The sequence below is a fragment of the Micropterus dolomieu genome, linkage group LG17, assembly GCF_021292245.1.
Source record: "Micropterus dolomieu isolate WLL.071019.BEF.003 ecotype Adirondacks linkage group LG17, ASM2129224v1, whole genome shotgun sequence".
Lineage (NCBI taxonomy): Eukaryota > Metazoa > Chordata > Actinopteri > Centrarchiformes > Centrarchidae > Micropterus > Micropterus dolomieu.
Window position 1 is genome coordinate 34,691,748 of NC_060166.1, and position 26,003 is coordinate 34,717,750.

At 38.6% G+C, this 26,003-nt stretch overlaps 1 protein-coding gene and 1 long non-coding RNA gene across 3 annotated transcripts; one reads left to right on the plus strand and one right to left on the minus strand.

Moving 5' to 3' along the window:
- The first annotated feature begins 1,120 nt into the window (after positions 1–1,120).
- On the plus strand, positions 1,121–19,668 carry hif1al (hypoxia inducible factor 1 subunit alpha, like). Its single transcript, XM_046072905.1, has 15 exons — positions 1,121–1,261; positions 10,088–10,278; positions 10,362–10,540; positions 11,408–11,492; positions 11,930–12,045; positions 13,530–13,714; positions 13,855–13,961; positions 14,394–14,541; positions 14,709–14,986; positions 15,538–15,701; positions 15,781–15,876; positions 16,749–16,912; positions 17,250–17,361; positions 17,954–18,077; positions 18,433–19,668. Exons 1-15 carry the CDS (start codon positions 1,227–1,229, stop codon positions 18,498–18,500), a joined length of 2,052 nt encoding a protein of 683 aa, XP_045928861.1. The 5' UTR covers positions 1,121–1,226; the 3' UTR covers positions 18,501–19,668.
- LOC123985429 lies at positions 16,550–24,847 on the minus strand. Of its 2 annotated transcripts, none has more exons than XR_006828658.1 (7): positions 24,773–24,847; positions 24,251–24,344; positions 19,707–19,815; positions 18,712–18,885; positions 18,457–18,570; positions 17,488–17,513; positions 16,550–17,358 (listed from the first exon to the last, which is right to left on the minus strand). It is a non-coding gene; the product is annotated as an uncharacterized LOC123985429 (long non-coding RNA). The 2 variants fall into 2 exon arrangements; XR_006828659.1 differs by having other exon boundaries at positions 24,275–24,344; positions 24,773–24,805.
- Positions 24,848–26,003: the final 1,156 nt, after the last annotated feature.

Genomic DNA, 26,003 nt, shown 5'->3' on the forward strand with positions numbered 1-26,003 from the left:
CCCTTGTGACTGTTATACTATCATACTTATATCATGAGATTATTATTCCTCATGCATTCATGTAAAAGCAGGATTTTACTGCTGTAGTTGTTGAAGTGGAGCTCAATTTGAACTATTTTGAATTGTAAAAAACCTTAATTTGTAAAGTTATTACTGTTAGAAGCTGTAAACACTCAAGTAAAGAACAGGTACCACAAATTTGTACGTAAGTACTATATAGTTCCTGGGCAATACTATGTCTACCTCTGCCCTGCACACACAGGTGTTTTTTTTTACATGTGTTGTCAGTTTATGCCTTTTCTCAGGACTGTGTGGGCTTGATTGACATTTCTCTCTGGCTCTTCTGTTAGTTTTGTTTAGGGACAAGTTTATCACTCTTTTCAGTAAAGGGTGTGGTGGAGGAGACGTCATTCTAGCTGAATGAACTGAAAACACCTGTGTGAGAGTATACAAGACCTTTAAACTGTCCCGAGGTATCATTTTTTACATGTTGACAGCAGTGGACAGTAACTAAGTACATTTATTTAGCAACTGTACTTAAGTACAAATTAAAGGTATTTGTACTTTAAAGTTTCATGCCACTTTCTAATTCGACTCCACCACATTTAAGAAGGAAATAATGTACTTATTTCAGTTCGTAGTTACTTTACAAATAAAAATGTTTACACGATTTACCGAAATTTAACTGGCAACTATTTTTATGATCGTTTGTCATGTCAGCAAGCCCTGACAAGCATAACGATACTAATAATACTTTTTATTTTTGATACTTAAGTATTGTTAAAATCAGGTACTTTTGTATTTTGACTCAAGTAGAAATTTAAATTGAAGACTTCTACCTTTAAGGGAAAACTTATAGCAAGGATATCTGTACTTTTACTGAAGTACATGGTTTGTTTACTTCATCTGCATTTTGATCATATAAAGTAACATAAAAACTCAAGTAAACTACAAGTTCTAAATTATCTGTACTTAATTACACTACTTAAGTAAATGTACTTGGATAAATAATCAGGCGCAAGTCTTGAAAAACACATATCGACAAGGACCTTCAAACGCATTCTAGTATTAAGTAGGAGAAGACTTTTATTCTGAAAAGAATGAACGGAAACAGCGTGTTCTTGCAGTTGCCACTTTGACACAGCTGATGCTACAGGCTCTCCAGTCTTGTGCCAGAATAAACAACAATAAGAAGCCGAATCGCAGCTCGGCCTTCCAGTTTGAACATGGAGGAGAAAGAGGACACCGTCGCGGTCAAGCGGTAAGGCTGATTTATTTAAATACACATTTAGTTTAAGTCTTTTTATTCCGAGTCGTCTTGCGAGTCGCATCGTTTGTTCCACTGCAACTTTCCGACATGAGCCCTAAAAAAAACAGGCTGAAGATCACAGCGATAAACAGCGCGACACATCACTGTCGCTTTCACACCGCCAGCTCAGAGATAAATACATCCGTTCTTGTCTTTCAGTGCCTAATCTCTGATCCAAATACTAATTTTGAGTGTGAAGTCTTATTTTAAATACACGATTACCCATAAACATGGGTTTGTTTGTGGTTCTCTATAGTGCGTTCATAGTGAAGAGAATATAATTTCTGGTATATTTTTTTAATCAGATGTGATATTCGTTTAATATCTCTGTAAAGCGTCCTGTGTTGTTATTATAGCTGGTCATAAGTCCACAGCAGCCTTTGTTCATGACTCAGACTGATCATTACTGCAGCAACAGACAGCGGGTTGTTGCTTCATGGCTTCACTGACCCATATTTCATATTATTTATGTTTTTATTATGTCCAGCTGTTACGGACTTTAAATTGCTGCAGCTACGTGTTCATGTTCTTGTGACTTTGTGTAGCATTAATACATTCATTATAATTAAAGATGCCGTTAAAAATGCAGTACCATCTCAAAACATGCAGAGAGAGCAAGAATAGTACTTCCTCTCTGCTGTCTGAGTATCTCTTAGCATGGCAAAATAGTCGAAGCCAAAAGATGCAATAATGTGGTTTTCTAATGTTAATAATATCTGGTGCCACATTATAATACAGCATGTAAATGCATGTTCCTTTATGTCTTGTAAGAGCCTGCCTCTCAGTGGGATCCATTTGATACAGAAACATTGTTTTGTTGTACTGTATGGTGGCCAGAGAGGACAAAGTCTGAAAATAGGAAGACTGAAGTTAGTTTATGAGTGAACTATTCTAGTGGCTGGTGAGCTTCACAGATTAACCCTTTTGCAGTTTTCGGGCTTTCGTTTGATGTAAGCTCATACAGCCCTGCTGCCATGTTGATTTACGGTATAGATGTCCATCTTTGGGCTTAGAGCCAGTTTTAAACCAGAACCACCAGTGTCTCATGCAAACACTGAAGCTGGAAATAGCTGTAGGGGTGGACTTACTTCTTCCTGTCCAAACAACTTGCACATACCTGACCTGGCTGCTGAGGTCAGGGGGGGTGGGGGGTGTAACCATACATAAAATACTGTGCAGCTTGATGCATGCAGTCAGTTGTTTTTCATATGTTTTCAATGCATAAGAGAAAACGAGATAAAATGTTTTTGTATTTATTTAGACAACAACACAAAAAGCCGTACGATTGCTGAATGACGGCTCTGTTAGAAATTTCACTGAGTCTCTTCTGTCCTTTTGCATTGTGGCTTGGTTTGGGAAACTGAATCTGGCCAGCAAGAATATTCTCGGCCAGCTTGTCAGAGAGTGGTCACTAAAGTAATTGGAGTGAGTCAGCTGCAGCTCTCTGACCTCTGCAAAGCGGCAAGGCTCAGGTCATACTGGACTGTCCTGATAACCCACTTCAGAGGGAGTTTACGCTCCTACCTTCAGGCCGTAGATGGGACAAAAGATACAACGCCTCTTTTGTTTTCAGGGCAGTTAGTAGCCTGAATTTGCACATGTGATCTCTGCACCGAAGCACATAATGTAATTAGGCTGATTTTTTGTCTTCATCTGAATCGATCTCACGTTTTCACCATTAGTCCCTGTGATGTGCCTATATTGTGGCATTATTTGATTATGATTTTTATTACTAATGTGTTGGCATGGCTGCAACCAAATTTCCTCAGGTGGGATAATTAAGTTTTTTGACTTGACTTGAAGTGCTGATTACAACTTCTCAGATGTGAATATATTTTCAGCTTTTATTTTTCTGTTTGTACTCTAATAGTAAACTGTATATCTTTTGGTTTGGACTGTTGTTCCGACAAAACAAGGAATCTGAAGACGTTTCCTTTGGCTTCAGGAAACGATTAACAAAATTGATTATTTGATAAAAACAATAGTCGTAGAAATCTTCCTTAAAAAACACTTAAAACGTTTAAAAGTTAAAAGCTCCAACCGTCTTCTGCCTCCTCCATCATCTGTTTTTGCACTTTCCAGCCAATGGTTGCGACAGCCACTACAGCGAGGCAACTTCTGAAATGTTTCAATACGATTTCCAATCTGATACCTGAGTACCTGAGTTTAGGAAGAGTCTAGGCCAGATCTTATGTTCAACTTTTATCAGGTTCAGATTTTAACAAGAGATGTTTGTAACCAAGTGTTCATAGATCAGCAATGAAACTACTAAACATGTGATGGAGCATGAATGTGTGTGCATTTCAACATTAGTGGGAGCAAGAAACAAGAATACTGAAGTTAAACTGATATCTTCCTGTCTACTAATTTCAGACTTCAACATCTGATATTGATTTACCAGTGACTGCAAAACTTCCTAAGCAGGGTCCGTTAGGGCTGCAACTATTGTACATAATGATAATTTTAATTATCAGGTCAGGTAGTCTACAGATTGTTTTCTTTCTTTTGATCTATTAAATGTCAGAATGCCCGTCACAATTTTCCACAGCCCAAGGTGACGTCATCAGATGTTGTTTTTGTCAATAGTCCAAAACTCAAAGATATTCAGTTTAATATCACATAACACAAAGATAAGCTGCAAATCTTAACAATGTAGAAGCTGGACTGAGATGTTTGGCATATGTGCTTTAAAAATTACTATAAATATAAAATGATAACACTAGAGAGTGACTTTGGAGACGGATCTGACTTCAGTGAAACATTTCAGTGTCCTTCGATGTCATCGATACTTACAGATGTGTTTTTAACTTTATTCTAGGAAAAAATATTGTAAAAATAGCGAAAATGCATTATTGTTTTGCAGCTCATGTGAACCTTTAAATTGTTGATGTTGGCAAATTTGATCTAAAATACACTGGTATCATTGTCGTCCACAAGCCAGTGTCAGTAGGAAAAGAAACGTGAGGTCGTGTTTGTTTATGTGTGTGTGAAAGCAGCAGTGCACTGCAGTCACGCTCTCCTCTCCCAGTTGCAACAGTCTTTGTTTTGGTGAACAGTGTGTTCCAAACCAAACGAGGCCGAGTGTGATTTGTTACTCGGAGTGTAATAAGCATGTCAAGAGGGTTATGAGATGTCCGGTGTGTGTGTGTGTGTGTGTGTGTGTGTGTGTGTGCACATTCCTTCCTCAAACATTTCCTTCTCTCTTGCACTTTAGCTTCCTTCCTTGTTCATCTACTGTGCTGTACGTTCTCTTTCTGTTCCTTTCACTTTTAAGCCTTGTGGCACACTGAAGCTCTCTCTCTCTCTCTCTCTCTCTGACTCTAGTTGAGGACAGTAGAGGACATTGTGTTCTCTCTAAATGAGGTGTGTATGTGTGTTAAAGAAGCTGAAGGCGTGTCTTTGCCTAAATGTCCTTTTTAATTGGCGTGTGCGTGGGTTTGTTTCCCCTCTCGTACACTATCACGGGACTGCCTTTGCTAATGCACAACTGCTTACAGTCAGTAACCATGGTTTGTTTTCCAGTGCGCGCACACACACACACACACACACACACACACACACACACCACAGAGTTTGGTGCTGTGCACAATCAGGCCTTCATATGTCTCCCAGGTGCAAACACACACACACACTCAAACACACACTCACATAAAGCAATAAGAAGCGGTCGCCAAAGTGCACCTCTGCTCTCTGAGTACACTCTGTTCTCTAATGATCCACAAGCTGGCCGACTATTTGTTGCTGTGTTAGAGTGAGTGTAAGATCGTATGTGTTTGACAGATCATTATTAGCAGCAGTATTATTAACAGTACTACTACTAGTAGTTATCTCCTTCTTGCAGTGTGATGCACTTTCAATTTTTATTTTCTGGTCATGTTTAATATTTGTAGCATAGTTACCCAACATCTGAATTAGGGCTGCATCTTACAAATATTTTCATTATCCAGTAATCTGGGAATTATTTTCTTGATTGATCAATGAGTCTATAAATAGAATTGTAACATACTTTGTGCAAAATAAATACTTCCTTATCTTTGTGTTAACAGTAGTAGTATTACTGTAAACCGAAGTATTAATAGCAGTAGTATTAACAATAGTAGAACTATTAGCTGTAGCATTAACAGTAGTAGTACAGTACTACACAGCAGTAGCTGTGTATAAACAAAATAACACAACTAAAATTCCAAAAAGTTAGAACGTCATGGTTTCTGCTCACAAGGAAACTTATGTCAAAGGAATAAAAAAGATGGAAGTCAAAGGCATTCCAGCTCCACATAATGGAAACCAGACAATCCATCACACGTACTGAAGTGATTCTCTCCTCACACTTGTTGACTAAACCCAAATATGGTTCAATTTATCCAAATAATACAGAAATGGTCCCTGAAGAGTAAAAATTATTTCGTAATTCACAAGAACAGGGGAAGACTATAAGAAAGTCTGAAAAAAGAAAGTGTTGTTTTTTGTTTTTCTTCTTTCCAACCGTGTTAAATCATTTCATGACCCCTTCAATTTATGTCACGACCCCTTTTGGGGTTTGATGACCCCCAGGTTGGCTACCACTGTTCAACCAAACAAAACATTCCTGGGGCAGCCCCCGAAGATATTTGGTGAAAGCCTTTTGATGTAGAAAGAGTCAAGTGGGCTTTGTCTGTTTGTTTTTCCTGAAGAGACGTCACCCAAGGAGACATAATGAAGTCGGTTATTATCTCAGCTTGACTGGATGACGTGAGTTTGTAATTTTGTTTATGCGGGTGTGTCTGCGGGCCAGCATTCGTCTTGGCATTAAAGTATGTGGGTATAATGGTGGTCATATCTCTGTTTTGAGGGCTGCCTACGTGTGTGTGTGTGTGTGTGTGTGTGTGTCCGTTCAGCTCTGCTGCCCCTCAGATGTATTCAGATCCTCAAATGTAAAAATAAATTTGACTTGAGATATTGTGTCAGAAGCTGCCTGCATGTTGGGTATCAAAAATGCACATGTGACCTTTTTTCTATAAACTATTAGTAATGTTGTGGCTCCTACGGTATTTATTTACACCGAAGATGTTGACAGATGTTCTGCTGATAGGTCTCCCTGAGAAGACTAGTACTCTCACTAATAATAATAGTTTCTTATCCTCGGTACGCAGATTTTATTGATACACAGATGACTTTAAATCATACAGTATCAATATGTTGTTAATTTTTTTTTGTGGATCCCACCAAGACTAGCGACCGCTTTGTGGAAGCCAGTTGGGATAGAAATAAAGTCTGTAGTCGTGCTAACAGCCTTGTAAATCCGCTTGCAGAAAACAAAATCTTTGGTTGAATTAAAAATGTGGAGACAACTTATCTATTTTAATTGGTCAGTCAGACCAGAATTTGTTCAAATTTGCTGTGTATAGACCCACTTTACTAAACTATATACTATAATGTCTATGTTCATCCATCCATTTCTGTCTGTGAGGGTTCTCAGTCATACAGGTCGTAGTTTTCCAAGGAAGGTTAAAATCAAGGGCAACTGGACTTGGAGAACTTCTTTCCAAAATAGAAAGAAGTCCACTTTGTGATCTTAAAACAATGAATCTTTCCCAGCACCAGTAAGACACAAACCAAACCGTCTTTTGTACAGTGAGTGTGATTTATATAATTTTCTCTACTTTTCCAATAATGTGTCTTTGTAAGGGCTTGGCAGATAAAGTGACTGTCTGAAAAAAAGTGCTGTTCCTCCCAGTGAGAAATACCTTGGCAGCTCTGAGACAGTTGCTGTGACACACAGATTGTACAAATGTGTGTGCATGTTTCTAAACTTTGTACAAAAACCACATTGTGGATGAGTATGTTGTAATAGATCTGCCCCCCTTTGTGTTTATAGCTTCAGTAAAAAAAAGAAACGTTCTGGAAACCTCTGCTGCCTCTTTGTGCTGTAAGTGAAATTCAGTCTTAACAGATTTACTGTATCATCTACTGAGGGAGCAGCACTAACAACATGTGTGTGTTTAACAAACTTCATTAATCCCACTTCAAATACTCTTGCAGAGATTGTCAGCATTACAGGTGGTTTAGCTGTTAAAACTACCTGTCATATTGGATGAGAACGGGGAGGGTGTGTCGAGGTCTTTTTCACTTGGCAGGAACATTGTGTCCTATCGTCTGAATACTAGGATAGAGTTCACATACTGTGGCAACACCACTGAATGGGGTTTTATTTGACTATACGTTTTCACTCTTAACAGGTTAAACAATAACAGATGATGGCTTTCTGCCTTTGAACAAGTCAGATATAATTTCAGATAAATTCAGAGTGTGCAGGAAACCTGCAAGCTGTTCAGGTTCCTAATGTGCAGGAAACCTGCAAGCTGTTCAGATTCCTTCTCCTACTGTAATTTAAGATAAGATAGTTGCTATATTTTGTCCATTTCTGACTGAATGTGACACAAAGTGGTGTAAAGAAGTCACTGAGACCCGCTGGGACAGCAAAAAATGCCACAAAAAAACTTTTTCAAAGGGGAAAAACTGAAAAACCTTTTTGGAAGTGCAACAAAGGCGGGATCCAGACAAACAGTTGTGCAATAAATTTTGCATATACAGAAGTAGCAGCAATAGAACTTTAGCATGGAGAAACAAAAATTGTCATATTTTGTTGATATAAATTCAAATTTAATACTAAAAGTTATAGTTTGGACTGGAGATTGTGGATCAGAGATTATTCACTGAGCAGTTCTATTCTGTGGAGTGCTACAGATAAAAAGGTATCAATACTCAGGAGTTTAAAAAAATCTGATAACATTATATCGTCCCATAGTAATTATTTTTAACAAACACAGAACAAATAGTCTTAAAATAGGAAACTGATGCACATAAATAAGCTAACACTGATGGATATCTCAGTCGAGCTGGTGAAGTGCATTATTTTTGCTAATCGCTGTGTTTGTGAAAGTGGATTATCACTATTATAACCATACTATAATTTATGTTTTTTCAACATCTTTATCATATCATCATCGCCTTTAAGTGTGATTCTCTGAGGCCGTTGTATAAAGGCATGCTAATGCTTAGCAAGGTCAGACATTATTGAATTATGTTGTACTATTTTGTTTTAATAATATACTATATGTTTAAATTGTATCTCTGCTTTGTCAGCTGTCACTGTCACTGCTGAGAAGTTATTTTAGAGCTGGCATCCGGCTGGTGTCTTGTGTTGTGTCCTTTGTGTTGTGCTGCAGTATGTATAATAATATATATTTAGAGTCCAATTTGATTCATAAAATGTGCAAGAGTCAGCCACACTGAGCTCTGGGTGGTAATACATATAATCTTCCTTTTTATTATTGTTGATTATTAGTTTCTTAATTTCATTTTACAGCACTTGATACCTTTTGTTGCTGTTGCAGTGTGCTGAAAGTATTTGAAAGGGCAGAAGTTAGTTGTGTGTGAGGTCATTTCAAGAAGGAACATATTGATGCTGTTCCTGTGTCTGATTTGATGTGATTGCATATCTACACACTGTAGAGAAATGAAACCCTGCTTTTGTCTCGTCAGCACGTCTTTTGGTTTAGGCCAGATCAGGCAGGCAGGGAGGGAGGGGGGGAGGGAGACTGGGAGGCTCTGGACAGCCTCCCAGTCTCCCAGTGGCAGAAATAAATAACATTCTGTTCCCTTCAGTTTAGGACATTTTTCACTATTTTTGTTATCACTTCTCTTCCCACTTTAAAAAAAACAAAAACATCCAGGAATGTTTACAGAGCTAAACTCTCTGGCCATGATCATCCATATGAAGAGGCAGAGGCCTCCATGTCTCGCCCCCTTTGGAAAACACCAGAGATTAAGTTACAGAGGGCTGAGGAGAAGAGCACTACTGTGGTTCCTAAAGTGGATTCCATCAAGTCCCAGAAGGACGTTAGAGGGCCCCTGGGATCAGGAGATAACATTCTTCACAGACTCCATTTAAAGATTCCAGACTTTAAATGAGACTTTGAAAGGGCAATGATGTGAAGTTATCAGACATATTGATCATAGCATAAAGTATTTGTAATGAGTGTATCACATATTTGTTGGATTGTTGCAGTTCACTTGGCTGATCCTGAACTCCTCTTAGCACCAAACTTGAGCAGTGAACTAGCAGGAACTGAAGTTAAGGCAAATCATATATCTGAAAATCTAAATCGTAGTGCAGAAAGATTGTTTTCTCTGTTCCTTGGTAGTTGATAGAAGAAACTTAAAATTGTTATTAAAAACAGCATTTTGTGTGAGAGGTTGACAGAAGTTTGAGAATGCAGAAAACTATGAGATTGAAGCAGCAGCAGAACCTTAAGGTGTAAGATTGCAAGTTCAATTTCTCATTTAGTGTAAGTTAGTACGAAACAGTGCATATAAATGTCTTTCTTTTTCTTTACCTGATTACTGAACTGGAATAGCTGAAATTTAGTTGTTTGTGAAATTAAAGAGAAGCATCTGGTGTGAGGGGATCTGAACTGTGTTGTAGAGCTCTGAGAAAAATTTTAACAACGCTGAGACATGAAGTGAGGAGTGTGTGACGTGATCTTTGTGAAATCCTGGACTCACCACTGACTTCTATTTTTCTTTTTTTGTCCCACTTTCCCACATTTTTCTCTCTTCTTCATGTCTTTTCTCCTCCTCTCATTTCCGTTTTGTTCGTCTCATCTGATTTGTGTCCTTCCTAAACATTTTACCCTCTTTTTGTTTTCCTCTTTTACCTCCTTCCTCTTCTCCTGTCCCTGTTTTCATCTCTATTAATCATGTCCTATCCTTCTGTTTTTCCCTCTCCTCCTCCTGTAGTACCAGTTCCGAGCAGAGGAAGCTGCGTTCTCGTGATGCTGCCAGATGTAGGCGGAGTCAAGAGACGGAGGTGTTTTATGAGCTCGCCCACACTCTGCCGCTTCCTCGCCGAGTCACAACCCACCTGGACAAATCCGCCATCATGAGAATCGCCCTCAGCTTTCTGCGGGTGCGCCGTCTTCTTCAACCCGGTAAGAAGCACATCTTCAGATGGTCGTCAGACACACGTTTTAACCAAGGATGTTCCATAGTCATCACCTTGTTGTTTTTATAGCATGTGAGAATAAGAAAGAGGATTCTGAAGAGGACGAGAAGGAGGAGGAGGAGGAGGAGGAAGATCCAATGGACGTTTTCTACCCTCAGGCACTGGCTGGTTTCATCATGGTGATGACTGAGGAGGGAGACATGATCTACCTGACGGAAAACGTCAGCAGCCACATCGGCATCACTCAGGTACATGTGAACAAAAAAGAAAAGTATTTACTTCACAGTAAATCTGCTTTCATATTAAGCTTTTCCACATCATTTCAAACCTGCTGGCCTCCGTTCCTCATTCATGTGTCCGGTTCAGCTGCTGTTGAGTGTGACAGTCTTGTGATAAGTCAGCATCAAAAAGTGATTTTCCATCTTATCAGCCAGTGGTAGTGTTCCCAAAAAACTGTAGCAGATGTGAGGAATCATCATTTTAACTGTGACTAAGAAGTAGAAGCACGTGTTTTACAAGGAAAAATACCATCATCAAAATACCTAAAAATGTTTTTTTTTTATTCTGTATTGAAAATATATATCGTTTCTCTAAACTACTCTTTAGATTTAGATTTTAGTACACTGGTTCTGTTTCTTTAATCGATGTAGGTGCTTTTACTGTAAGCCTCTGGGAGAGTATGTGACTTATTCCGAGTAACTCGAGCAGGATGGAGAGCAGAGACATCCCTTAAATCTATTCTTAGCTCTGTTGGAGATCAAGTGTATCGTTGAAGCTCATCTAGGTTATGATGTTATGCACACAGGAGTGACATGAAGCTGTAATGATTTAATCAAACAAACACCTCAGCCAATCATTTATTTGATTTTTTCTTTATTTAACAACACTATGGTAAATTGCAATACAGAGGAAAAATGAACACACATAAACCTTTAAACAAGGCACCAGTCACACAAAATACATAAAGAATCGTATTTAAACTAAAAGAATGTGATATCAATGAATCTTTATTGATTTGAACTTTTAAAATGGATGCAGCAAGCTTTCCAATCTCAAACCAATGCATCAGTTTTTGTTTGTTACTGACATTTGTTGTTGTCTTTTGCTGTGTACAGCTGGAGCTGCTGGGTCAGAGTATTTACGACTTTGTTCATCCCTGTGATCAGGAGGAGCTCCGAGACCTGCTGACTCCACGTCCAGGTCAGGCGCTTGTTATTGCCTTCGTTATTACAATGAGACAGTGTACAACAGGAAATGTAACATAAAGCTTTGACGTGTGTAAATGTTAAACAAACACACACTTTTTTGGGAGTTTGGTCTCCTCCAGTATTTAATGCCATGTGCTGTTTTTGTGCTGCTGTTTGAGATTATGCTAGTTAGCGTGCTAAATCATCAGCATGCATTGTAATTACTTAATGTCAGATATATCGGTTATATCATCCTCTGTCACTATAGGCATTTCAATACAGAGGAGGGATGTTTTGTGAAAAAGCATTAGCATTGGCGTTACCAGCTGTGCTTTTGATCAATCTATAAAAATAGTTCAGATACTTTATGAATCATAAATGTGTTGGTTTGGAAACCAAACTCAAAGAACTTGGTGTTAATAAACTTCTGTACGTGTCTGTTGCTTTCAGGTTTGAGCAAGAAACTGTTGACAGAACAGCCGAGTGAGAGGAACTTCTTCCTGAGAATGAAGAGCACTCTGACCAGCAGGGGGCGCACTGTCAACATCAAGTCTGCCTCCTGGAAGGTGCAGAGATGAATTAACACAGATGAATCACGTGCAAACACACACAAAGTTATCTCAGTGCTCAAGTCAAGTGTGGACCGCTCTGTCCAGCCAAGAGCAGCTGCTCTGAGGACACACATACACACAGGGCTGAAGTCCAGCCTGAAAGAGATATGAGTAGGTCCCATCATCTCTGGCAGTCGGCCCTGTTCCTTTCAAACTGCACGGAGTACACAGTTGTTTATGAAACACACATCCACACACACTTATTATACAACACTCACTCATTCTCCCACAACAGAGCATCAGATGTCTAGTCTGTGTTTATTGATAGTTTATTACAGGATAAAGGAACAATATGTTTTCTAATTGTAATGAAAACAGTTTGGGTGTTCTTTCAAGATATCTCATGGCAGCAGAGCTGTAGACTGGGTCTTTGGACTCAGGTATCACTCAAGTGATAAAAATGCTCATGACCTACTTGGCTACTTGTCTGAACTCTCAACTTGACCTGAAAATAAAACCATTGAAGCAACTACAAATAGTTTTTAGGTTATATATATATATATATACTTTCTGAATGCTTGTCACCACGACTCAGACAAAATGATCTACGGATGATTACATGATAATTACAGTAGCTATATAGTCATATTATTAATCTTACATATCCACAAATGGATGCATTACCTCATCGCTATGCATCCTGCAAACAGCTCTCTTCCAAAACAAATGCTCGCAATAACCATATCTACATCTTTATGACACGAGGTGGTGAAAACTCAGAATGAACTCAAAATAAAATGTTTCCTGTAGTTGCTATAAAGTCACAAATTTTTGCCTGGTAAACTTCTGAAACAATAATAATGAAATAAAACGGTGATAGGCATGCTTTGCAGAGCCTTAATTGTTTTAATGGTCAGCGTGCAGAGACCTGGAAGACTTGATTTGCATTTTGACTATGAAGACTTGATATGACTTTGACTTAAAACTGGGGGAGGCATTTTATTTAATTTGTTTAAAATTCTCTTTATAATCAATAAATCAGATGGTCTGACACACACAAGAAAAAACCTGGTATCTGTGGCTGTTGCAAGACTGTAATAAGCCTAATTCTGTGCACTCTGCCTGTGCGTGAAAACATGTTTCGGAGGGAGCGCGTAAGGATCTAGTTGGATCTAGTTTAGGTTGAATACTTGTAAAAATCTAGCTGTCTCCTGCTAGTTTCTCCAACATTTCCTACCCCAGCTTTAAAAAATTCTTTGATCAGATACTTATTGAGTACATTTATTATTTAGGCAAAGTTCTAGTATGATGGTTAGTGTTACGACAACATTAAACACTGCTGCAGTTAATGCATGTGGCTTTACAAAAATATCTTTTGTTCTCAGTAAGTTTAGGTATAAAAAAAGCATTATGTTGAAATTGATACTGAAGTGGTTTGTAAAACTTGAAACAATGCTCTGCCCTCAAACTTAAAATGAATTGTGTTCCTGTTTCTGCAGGTTCTCCACTGCACAGGTCACATGCGCCCATTTGCCGGCAGCTCCACGTCGCCCCCTGCAGCCAGAGTGATGACCTTGCTGTGTGAGCCCATCCCTCACCCGTCCAGCGTGGAGTTCCCTCTGGACACCTGCACCTTTCTCACCCGCCACAGCATGGACCTGTGCTTCACACACTGCGAGGGCAGGTAGGATAAACTGACTGACCTTTGACCTCAGAGAAAAGAGAGGTTCTGCTTTGAGGGGGGGAAATCACAAAGAGAGAAAAGCGAGATGGGAATAGAAATCTAATTCTTCTGTTGCTTTTCTTCAATCTTCCTGTTTCCAGGGTGACAGAGTTGGTGGGATACAAACCCGACGATCTGATTGGCCGCTCAGCCTTTGAGTTTCATCATGCACTCGACTCTAATCAGATGAACAAATGGCTGCACATATGTGAGTTTGTGTGTGTGTGTGTGTGTGTGTGTACTATACCAGAAAAAAGACACTGTACATAACAGTGATCACAAAACTGTGTTGTTCTACTCATTTTAACTTCACTTGTCCACAGAAACTGCCTGAAAACAGTATTATTATTTTATTTAAACATGTAGACCTACTTTCGAAACACAAAATGTATCATTAAAACATGTTGAATATTGTGTCTGCTCTAAGAAATTTTGCATGTTTGACCTTTTTCAGCAATTATCTTGTGTCCAGAATTGTAGATTTTATAGATTCCACAAAGGAATCTATAAAATCTTTTATAAGAAGTTAAAATATAAGTCTCTGGGGGTTTTTGTGTTTGTATAAGTCTGTTAACAAACTTCCATCCTTCATGACCATCCCTTTTCACCTATCTTATTTCTGTCTGTCCACACTCTGTAGTGCTGAGCAAAGGTCAGGTCAGCACCAGCCACTACCGTTTCCTGGTGAACAGCGGCGGCTTCGTCTGGGCGGAGACCCAGGCGACTATCATCTACAACAGCAAGACGTCGCAGCCAGAGGCCATCGTCTGCCTCAACTTCATACTCAGGTACTTTAAAAAGCAGCGATGACACGTCACAACACAAGCCAGGACAGAGATGGTGTTTTTAGGGTAACAGAAGATGTGAGAAAGGATGTAGTGTAGGGTTAACATGCAATGACGTGGTAAATACTACTCCTTACTCTTCTTACCTCCGACATCGTCTTCCTCTGCAGCGCCGTGGAGCAGCCGGACGTTGTTTTCTCCATTGAGCAGATCCGTTGTGGCAAGACTGAACCCCACTCAACAGCGCTTGCATCGGAGGATTGTGGGACTTCTGACATCTGTGACTCTGACCCTGACAGTGAGTGTCTAACCAGCTCCAGTCAGGCTGATGACGAATGTTCGAATTCCAGCAGCGCAGAAGAGCTCTTCTTCAAACTGAAGGAGCAGCCGGAGGAGCTCCTCCAGTTGGCTCCGGAGGCCGGAGACGCCATTGTGCCGCTGACAGGAGGTGAGCCAAGCCAAAGATATTTATATTAACTTGAGCACCAGTGATGAATAGTGATTTATTATTTTACCTCATTAGTTAGTGGGAACTAGCTCTTGAATCTGGTCATTATCAGTAAGTACATGTTGTTCCTTTGTTCAGTCACTAGCATGTTGTCTGGAGTTTTACTTTCTACAGCCTTGCTAGCAGCTCTTTGGGGCACAGAGGTGCTTTGAAAAACATGTCAGCAATGACAATGCTAACATGCTGATGTTAAGGTTTAATGTTTAGCAGTAAATACAGCTGAGGCTGATAGGAACCTCCATTAGCTTTACAGTTTTTAGTCATAAACCAAAGTGAACAAATTAAATTGGCAGTTTGCATAAAATCATGTGGCGAAGTTATGTATTAAATTAAAAAGTTTTGTTATACAATATTTCATACATGTCCTTTCACGTGGCTCTTCTTGTGACTTTATTAATGAGCAACTAATATGTACAATATTTAAATTCAGTGCTTGGTTTAAAAGTATTTTTTGGTTTTATTTAATGTTGAAATCTTCCGTTTTCTGTCAGATTTTGTTGAGCTGACGTTTGCCAGTCCGTCCAGTCCAGACTCTGTGCCGGACCACCCTCAGGATCTGTGCTCTCCACAGCTGCGACAGCTCCTCTCACCCATCTTCAACCCCATCACTCCATCGCCATCATCATCACCACCCTCCTCACCTGATCTTGACCAGGTAAATACAAGCCTTACTTTTTTTTAAACTTGGAAAGTATTAGTTTTGATGTCTGATTTAACAGTTTGCTCTCCCTCAGAGCTCCTGTGAGGATGTTGTGATGGACACCAGCGATGTGGAGAAGTTCTTTGCCATTTGGCCAAATGAGGATCAGAAAAAAGGAGAAACACTGGAGGTAAGAGCAGACAAACCTATACAAACCTTTTCAAAACAAAGTGTCTTACAAACCATTGTAAGGATTCAAATATTTCAGGAGGGAATGAGGCAAAGAAAGTTCAATAATACAAAAATTAAAGTATTATAAAAAGTAATTTTATAAGCCAGGACCTGCCAGAGGCTCTGGCTCTTAGGGGAGCAGCTATTCAGCAGTTTAATTGGGACTAACTATGAGGTGCTTTAAAGGTGATCAGTAAAATACTAGAATCAATTTTAGAACTAACTGGTAATGAGTAGAGGCGCTGAAACACGGTTAATACAATCAAGTTCGCTGAGCAGCTCTGTACCAGCTACAGTCTTTAACATCTGATAAGTTTTATTTTTCGGATGAACATTTTTGAAAGAGTGTTTTTTCTTTGTCAAACCTTAGGGTGAATCAAATTATAAAAACACAGATTGAAAGTAAAAAAAAAAATAAAAAAAAAAGAATTTCATTAAAAACAGCTTTTGCACAAACAGCTGCTTAATGGCATTTTTTTATGGAATATTGTGACCTGTAGTTGCCACAATTGGGAGGATTACTGCTCAAAAATTGAAATTGTAAGATTAATAAATTTTTTTAAAATTACATTAAATAATCCATCAGATGTGTAGAGAGCTGATGGCTGTAAAAAACTAAAAAAAAAAAAGTGTGAACGTTCAATTTTTATTTAAAATGTTTTTGAAAAAGATAAATTTTGGTCAAACAAAACTGAAGATCAGTTTGTTGCACAACTTTGGAAGTTGTTTTTGCAAGGATACAGTAAATATAGAGGTGGACATCTTGTCCATGTGTGTAACTGTTACATCGAACCATTGTGTCTCTGACTTTAATTTCCTGTCTTTTCTCAGGACATGGATGGGATGGATCTGGACATGTTGGCTCCATACATCTCTATGGATGACGACTTCCAGCTAACTGTCCTCAGCAATTTGCCAGAGGAAGCCGACAAACCTCAGTCCTTTTCGTCTGAAGCCTCAACTGTGACACCGGCAGTCACAGTGAGCAGGAAACGGTACGACAGGCCACATATGAGTTGAGCCGTAGTAGATAATGTGAAGCTGTAGAGTTCGTTTCACTCCAGAAAATAACGTTGTTCTTAGATCTTTACATCTAGTGAGAAACCGTTTGTCCTGAGGGTGGCGCCACAGGACAGGCCAAGTTTTTAGTTAACTCAATAGGAATTGTCCTCTGTACGGTGGCCACTTCAGGACAAACTAGGTCAAATTGGACTCAGCTTGTCAGGCTCACTTCTACATTGAAGACCCATTTACCTGTTTAAGGAGAGTAAAGTAGGTTGTACAAAGTTTACAATGCAAGTCATAAAAATTCTCTTTCTGCATCTCTTTCAGGACTCATAACCCGGACGAGGAGATGCTGTCCCAGCTGAGGATTCAGGACAAGAGACAGAAACAAGATGCTTCCCCAATAGAAGAGGAACTTCTTCTCACCCACAGATTACTGGTCAGTGGAAGGAGGAAGAGGAGGGAGGAAGAACAAGAAGAAAATGGGTTTAGCCAGCAGTTTATAAAGTGCTTTAGAGAATGACAAGAAGCATGTTTTCTGTTTTGAATAATGCTTAACATTTACCTGAAATAAACTTTCAGAAAAGAGAACTGCAGGAAGAAAATTTGACATAATAAAATGTTAAAGTCTGACCTTTTAGAAGAGAAGAGGAGAAATAACTGTCAGATTAAAAAACAGTTTTTTAGTTTGAATTGATTTACAGCTTTCACTGCAGCGCATTACACAGATGCTTTCATCCAAACCATCTTACAGCATTATTTTCACTTTGTAAATGACGGAAAGTGGCAGACATAACATCAGCAGTTATTAGTGAAACTAAGAGCGTATTAACCTTTACATTGAAGCCCTGATCAGTGTGAATCAGCTGAAAGTCAATATTTCAATCATATTTACATGGTTTGAAATAATTAGAATTTACTAACAACTCAATTTACATAGAATGTATCATGATAAATAAACTTATTTAAGAAATAGAGCTTTAAATTCAACTTGACTTGTTGCTTAATCATTGTTTAAACTCCATGTTCAGGGCTGTCTTGAGGAAACTGACCAATCAGATTTGGTCCTGGACCCTAGACCAGGTGGGCGGAGCCGGCTGCTTACAGACAGAGACCCTCTTTTAGGAGGCATGCAGGGACTCTGTGATACAGCAGGTAAGATTAATGCAGGTTTAACTCCGAACCCTGCTGAGCATCACATGTTGTGGTGTTCAGTTAGCGATGGAGCTTTAAAGAATAGGACTGGTATAATTTTAAGGAACATTTGCAACTTCAATCACAACATAAGAGATGTTTAAAATATGAAATACAGTATATATTTTAAGGTACTAATCATAATGTAAATTCACTCCTTTTTATTAATATGCACACTTCCTGATCACATGTTAAAAGCAGGTTTTAAAGTGATATTCCACCCAAAATCTTCCCTTTGTAGGTTAGTAAGGAAGCAGTCATCTCACTTCTAAAGATTGTCAAACCGTCTACAACAGTGTTTCTCTCTCTGTTTCAGCTCTGATGAGAGACATATTCATACCTTGCCCACCTGACATGTCGCCGCCCCTCTCGCCTTTGACTTGAAGCAGCTGCTTCCAATCGAGAGTTGGCTTGACTTCTGCGCCCAAAGCCAGAAAGTCGACCCTGGATTTGTCTGCAAACATAACAATCTGAGCGCACACATACATCACACAACAAACATGTACGCACACAAATATAAACTCACTCTGCGTAACCATGATGTGAGGTCCAACGTGACCTTGTTGCTTGTAGCTAAAGCAGGACAGTCACTTACGTTGGGTTGTTGGGTGAAGTGTTGTTGGGCAGGTGCCGACGGTGCTGCAGTTCGCTTTCCTCAACCCAATGCTGCAAAGTTGTCCGTTTTCTTTCCAAATTTACACTTCAACACTGATTTAATGTGAGAAACCGTCATGGTGGCCTGTCTGTTTCATGGAAACAGCTGGTGGTGCTATAAAGAAATCAGTAGAAGATGATTAAATGGGTTAAACCTTGAAACAAATGTATTTCTCCGAGCAGCTAAATTAAATTCATCGCAGCTTTCAAGTTTATCACATGGAATCTGTTTCAGTGCTTCTATCATCATTTACACATGTAAAACCTGCGCAGGAACTCCCACGATGCCCTGCTTTGACTTTTAGCCAACATCCATCACATGTAAACAGTTTTCTGCCGTTATTCTTTTCTTCCGTGTTTAAAAACAAACGAAATCTATCTCACTGCCATTATGCGTGTTCTTCCAAATGACAAATGAACTTGCGAGTATCAGTGGCATCATTTATTTCAGTGGCAAATTTGTCTTTTTATACACTTGTGCTAAACCTTTTTAATAGTTAGTTTACTAGAATGATGAATGTACTTAAACACTAGAATTCATTTGGTTTTTTTTTTTCCATTTTAATTGTATAACTTGTTACTAATTGTGCCGAAACATGTGAGCTGAAGCTAGACTTACGTTTTATTTCAGTTGCAGTGTTTGATGATATATTTGCGATGCACACCATCTGAGGTGTGTGAAGGATTAGTTTTATTTGGCCGTACGCAAATAAACCCTAAAACCTAAATAAATTTAAAATGGTGTTATGTTTATTTTAACCATGTTCACTCTTCCAAAGTTCTCTGTGCCTTTTTATTGTCTGAGATAAGGCGTTTCAGATACTGTTATGCTTGTTCTTTTATTTTACACTGTATCCTGTATGTATTCTGAAGCTAAATAAAAGCTGTTGAAGCAGAAGCTGCTGTGTGATCTGTGTGCAGAGATGAAACATCTACCTCACTTAGGAAGGAGCGGCTCCGTCTGTAGGTGATTGTCAGTAAATGTGTGTCTTCCCAGGATCAGGAACATCTTATCCATGGTAACGCAGGTCTGATCGCCTCATTTCTGAGGAGGAAATCACATTCTTGGTGTCAGTGTGCATGTAGGTTTTGATTTTGAAAGCATTATTCCAAATAAAACATAACCGTATTGTTTCATAAAAGCTGCTCTGTTTTAATCACCTCACAGCCCTCAACATTCAGTCTAATAAAATGTGCAGCATCTTATCAGTCTGATGCATCCATTTCATGCTAGACTTTACTTCTACTCCTCTACATCTCCAAGGGAAATATTGTACTGCATTTTCATGAACGTTGTAGATACTTTACACTAAGATTGAGCAGAAAAATGCAATGCCTTTGTCCATTGCCCACAAAATATCAATGTATTGACCGTTTTTAATGATTCATGTAACCCCTGGACTTGCATGTAATGTGGCGCTGAATGTGTGTGAACGTAACGGTCAAATCATCTCTGTTCCCTGTGCTATTCAGATTTCAGGGACAACGTGTCTGTGAGATGATACGCTTGACCCTGAAGCTGGATAAATAACAGGCTCTCTCAGCTGTCTATACTCTGTCAGGCGTTCGTGTACTCTGATGTATGCGTCGCTTTGAATCCATTTGCAGATGACCTGAATAAACCTCCAGAAAGACAAGTGCTTGCCTGAAAGAGTTTATTTAATTAAAGAAATTGCCATCACCAGTGGTTCCTAATGTTTTTCGCTTAAGAATTCTTTAAAAAAAAGAAAAAAAAAAAGCTGTGTCTGGTTGGGGCCTCGTCACATTTCAGATGTTTAAGAGCTATTGCACTCTAAACTTCTCACATGGTTTGTATTTAAACAGTTCAAAGCCTAAATAGATCAAATTATCCAACATTTCGCTAAAGCAAAAGTAGGTAATCTAATAGATTAAGATTTAAATTTGAGAACTTTGTTTTCTCCCCCCCCCCATTAATAATCTCATGACCCCTCAGATTTATCTGGTGTCCCTTTGGAAGGGCCTGACCCCCAGGTTGAGAACCACCAGACTACTCTAGCTAACTGTATAGAAAATAGTTCAACCTCGAGCAGCTACGACAGTAAAATGCTACACACTGGTGCATCAGTTAATCTAATGTCAGAATTTCAGTCATGTCAGTCAGTCACAGCATTTTACTGCAGATATAATACAGAGAACAGAAGTCACTGCACACATGCTAATATTTAATATTGACCCAAAACTTTTAGTCACTAAACCTTCATCAGGGCAAATGTTTGACAAAATCTAAAAGTTTATAGGGACATGAGCATTGTGTGCTTTCATGCAAATACAGAAGTTCCCAGTCTGGCCTGTTTGGCATTGTGTCATGAGTCCAGTGGTGGGAAGTGACCAACAGTGATTCACATACTGTGCTAAAGTGCAATTTCAGGTACTTGTACTTTACTTGGGTGTGGCTATTTTTGGAAATGTACTTCTACTCCATTGTCTCTCAGAGGGAAATATTGTACTTTTTCCTCCACTGTTTTTATTTCAGAGCTTAGTTACTTTGCAGATTTACAGTTTAAACTACCCGAATTAAGAGACAACACTGAGATGCTACTTACATCTGAATAGGTCAACAGCTAAGTAATATTCTAACTATGTTACAATATACTGTATCAGAGGTGATTTCCTGCCTTGAGTGTTTGATAGTTTAAATACATTTCACTAGCAATATTTATTTATAACATTCTCAATGAAAAGGTTTGAATACTTCTTCCGCTGCTGCAGGACTGCTTTAATCTTCTCAAAAAGGTGGATGTGAATATAAGCAGTGACTTTTCAACTTGTCTGCGCTACCTACATATGATTAGCTCAACCAGGTGTATTCAGCCAATCAAGAGCTGGAAGGCACAAACTCCAGAGGCAGACATCTGGTGTAATTAAGCAAATACATACATGATCAATCAAATCACAAATTCGGACTGAGTAACTGAATTCACCCTGCACATTTTCATTCTGGTGTCATCACACTGGTCACCTGAAGAAAAATCTCCAAATGTTTTTGGAACGAGAACAGGAGGAGAGAAATCCTGCAACCCCACACTTCTTGCAATAAAACCATTTTGAAAGAGTCAGATTTTGTACAGGGATGACATTTCGTTACTTCTGGTAAGTATTAAAGCATCACTAGGTTTCCTCACTCTGTTAAGACTTCTGCAATTCAGTCCATTCCTGTCTAGGTCCTCAAACACAGGTCAGTAGTCCGCATTACCTAATGCTGCTTTATAAATGACTCATGAGCCGTTTCGAGTCAATTCATTTCTCAGTGGCAATGGCCAGAAGAAAAAAGTACAATGTTTGGTAGTCAGAAGGAAAGCTCAAGTGACTAAAAGCAATGCAACATTCTTTTAACACATCCTGTTGCGGTCATTTTACAGTATGTGGTTGTACTGGGCAGTGGTGGAATAAGTATTCACATCCTTTACTTAAAGTACCAATACCACAATGTAAAAATACTCATTACAAGCAAAATGTCCTGCATTTAAAATCCTACTTCAGTAAACAGAAAAATTTTATCAGCTGAATGGGGTTAAACAAACGAACATGGAATGATTAATGTTAATGGTGATGCATCAGTGTCAGAGCAGCTGCTCGAGGTGGATATATGAAGTAGTTACTTTATACATGGTTGGGTAGTTTAGTCCAGTAGCTCCCAACCTAGGGGTCGGCTCCAAAAGGGTCACCAGATCAATCAGAGGGGTTGTGGGATGATTGACGGCAGAGAAAAGTAGTTATACAAAAGCATTTTTTTACTTCTCTCTAATCTGCTTTTTTTTTTTGGTGAAACATTGGATGATTTCAGTTAGTTAAACGAAACCATTGACAAGTTAAGAGGGGAACTGCCAACAACCCAGACATCTGAAACGTGACAAGGGTTCACCCACAAACAAGTCATAAGCCAAAAGGTTGGGAACCATTGGTTCAATATATAAAAATACATTGTGTTTTACAGTTTTATGTTGTGTTCATGTTAAATGTAGTGGAGTAAAAGGTACAATATATTCCCCTGAAATGTAATGAAGTTTAATTCAAAAGTAGCAGAAAAGGAAGTACAGTACTTGAGTAAATGTATTGTATGTAATGTAAAGAAATTAGGAGGTATCAAGAAGCACTGTAGTGAAAGTAGGAGTGCTCCTTTATGTTTATTTTTTTTGCTGTTTGAATAAGTACATATTCAAGGCCAGATAAATAAATACTTGTCAGTGATCACTTTAATATTGTGTATATGGGAAAATATATCTATTTTTATATAACAAAATATTGTAAATTGAAGGAATGTAAGAATTAAAGGGGTAGGAGTACATAAGTTTTACTTCTTCCTACTCCTTTTCGCACATGTGATAGAAGAATGTTGCATTTGTGATTTTTATATATTATATATACATATATTTTTTTTATATACTTTCTCTTGCATGTTTGAAATAAAGATTTCAAATTAAATCACCATTGTACGGTCAACCATTTGTATTGGGAAATGCTGGTTTGTCTTTATCAATGACTTGTCCACTTGACTTGCATTCATTCATCTGACTGTAACCACAGGTGACTGCTTACAGTAAACGAGACCAACCTCTTCTCCTTTTCTTTTCCTGACACTCATCCAACCAACTTCTCCTTTTGGTCAAGCTGGATGAAATCCTCAAAACATCCTTAGATTCACACTAAAAGCAGGAAGTTTCTACCATCACATGTCACCACTACACACCAAACACCATACAGTCATACAGCGTTCGGTCCCTGTAATAATCATCCTTACGGGAATGATTCATAACATTTTCCTGTAAATAAGTATTTGGATCACTATCCTGTTTTTAAATGGAAAAATCCTCTGCCTCGCAGGAAGTGATGTGTTTCATGTTTATGGATGCAACAGCAGCAGTTTGTTTGGAATAAACATAAGGCGGCAAAACGAAACAAGCCATAATCACTAAACAAAAATCAACCATTGAAAATATTTCCACATTTTATCAGCTCGTGAAAGGAATGAAAGGCGGTGGTGATTTTAAGGCTACAGCTGTATAAATACACACTTTATAACTCTTGCAGGCTGCACAGTATCTGAACATGAAAACAAGTAAAGATCCCTTCAAAATCTGGTCAGCCCAATTTGTCTAAATATCTAAACTTGTTGATACCTGAAGTAAAAGTCAAACCGCTGGACCTCACTCAACCGGTTTTTATCTTTTACACTTCTCTTTATTCATCCAGGGTAAGTGAGCAACATACTGTTGTTACTGAGCTCATCTCTTTCTCTTCCTGTCAACACAGAAGAAAACACTCATTACCTTGTTGTGGGGTGGGTGTGTGTTTCATGTATTAACATCCTGGTGGGGACTTTAATATGAATGCACACTAACTGATGGGGAAATTGAGGTCCCTATGGTTAGAAATGCTGTTTGAGTGTTAAGACTTGGTTTTAGGGTTCAGGTTAGGATTGGGTTAAGGGTAGGGTAAAGGTTGTGGATAGAGTTACGTACAAGTGTGTTGGTGCATGTGTTGACCTGCAGCAGCTGGGAGAACCCCATCAGATCAGGAACACTCATGAGGAGGAAAAAGGCTCATCAGCAGGATCTGCAACATACAGTATACAGACATGTTTTAAAGAAAATATCAGATTCTATGTGAGGTCTTTTTTCAGCTGATGATTCAGAAGTGTGTTACAGACTAAGATAGATAGATACTTCATCTATCTCTGGGGGCAAGTTCTCATGTCACAGCAGCAGTACACAAACAGACCACACAAGAATAGTTCAAAAGAACACAAGTATTAAACATAAGAATCAAAAGTAAACAAATAAAAGCTATACTGTTTAAACATGGCCATGCAGACAGTGTGCAAATCAGTTTAATAAGTTATAAGTTGAAAGGATGTATGAATGTAATCAAGATAATGACAGTTAGATTAGATTTTTTGTATTATTGTTTAGCAGCTGCTCTCCTATAAAGCAGACAAATGCTGCTGGAGTTCCCAAATCAAAACAAACAAAAAGTGAAATTACCTTTGGGAGAGGTTTCTGTCCATGTGCTGTGTCTTGCTGCAGCACTGACAAACACAGGTGATGCAAATTAACTTAAATTAATGCAGCGTTCCAGACTGCTCGGAACTGGGAAATGTCCAAGTTGAAATATACGACTTCCAACCTCCAAGTGTTCCAGGTGCATGGTGGTGTATGACGCCCGAAAGTGAACGAAAACCATGGCTGACCGTGACAAAGTGTACACACAGTTGCACCTTCAGCAGTGTTTTAGGTGTTAATTAAAAGGATGGCAGTTTAACTGCAACAACTGACATAAATAGCCCAAAACGCTACTAGTTCTGTGTACCCCTCTATACATCAGTTGGTGATCCTCAAGTCAGTCAACGTCGTAGGTCACACTTCCTAATGTTTTGCCATTTTTAACAATAACTTTTATGCAGTGAAGATGACTTTGAGATTCTTTACTGTAGCCAGCTACCTAATAGGCCTAACATATTTCTACATCAGTGTATGCAGAACAGGTTTTACTATATGATTGTATGTATTATTTTAATTTAAATACATGAAAATCTACTTTGTTGACTTTTAGTTTATGGTTTAGGCTACCATTTACAGTGTGTGCTTCCATGGGCGCTGACATTGTTTTGTGACGTAATTCAGCTGCTACTCATGAAGTCGGGGTACATATTTTTTCTCAGAGTTCACAAGTACGAAATCCGACTTCAGGTGGCGTTCCAGGGTAGTTGTTCTAGTTGGAGGTCAGAAATTTGCCAGTTCCGAGTTGCCTGGAACGCAGCATATGTCACAAACAAAGACCAGGATGTCAAACAAGGAAACATCTCAACATTTATTCTTCATATAATTCTGTGCAATAATACAATATACAAATAATCTTTATGCAAATATTACAATCCATAGAATAGTTAGATTTGTTGCCACAAAATGAAACATGAAATACATTCAAGGTCTGTAAAGGAGTCAGTTGATCTGCAGAAGTCAAAGGGTGGCAGAGAGGGAATCAGCCTGGTGAAGTGAGGAAATCGATTGATCGCTGAGGAGTTTCAGGTTATTTGGGCAGTTTGGTCCCACATCTGTGTGCTTTTTTTGCAGGTTGTGGAATAAAAACTGTTATTTAGAGGATTATTTTGATAAAACCACCTTTATGTCTACAACGATTCCACCGGTGCTAATTTTATTTATTTATATATATATATATATATATATATATATATAAATAAATAACAGTATTTCA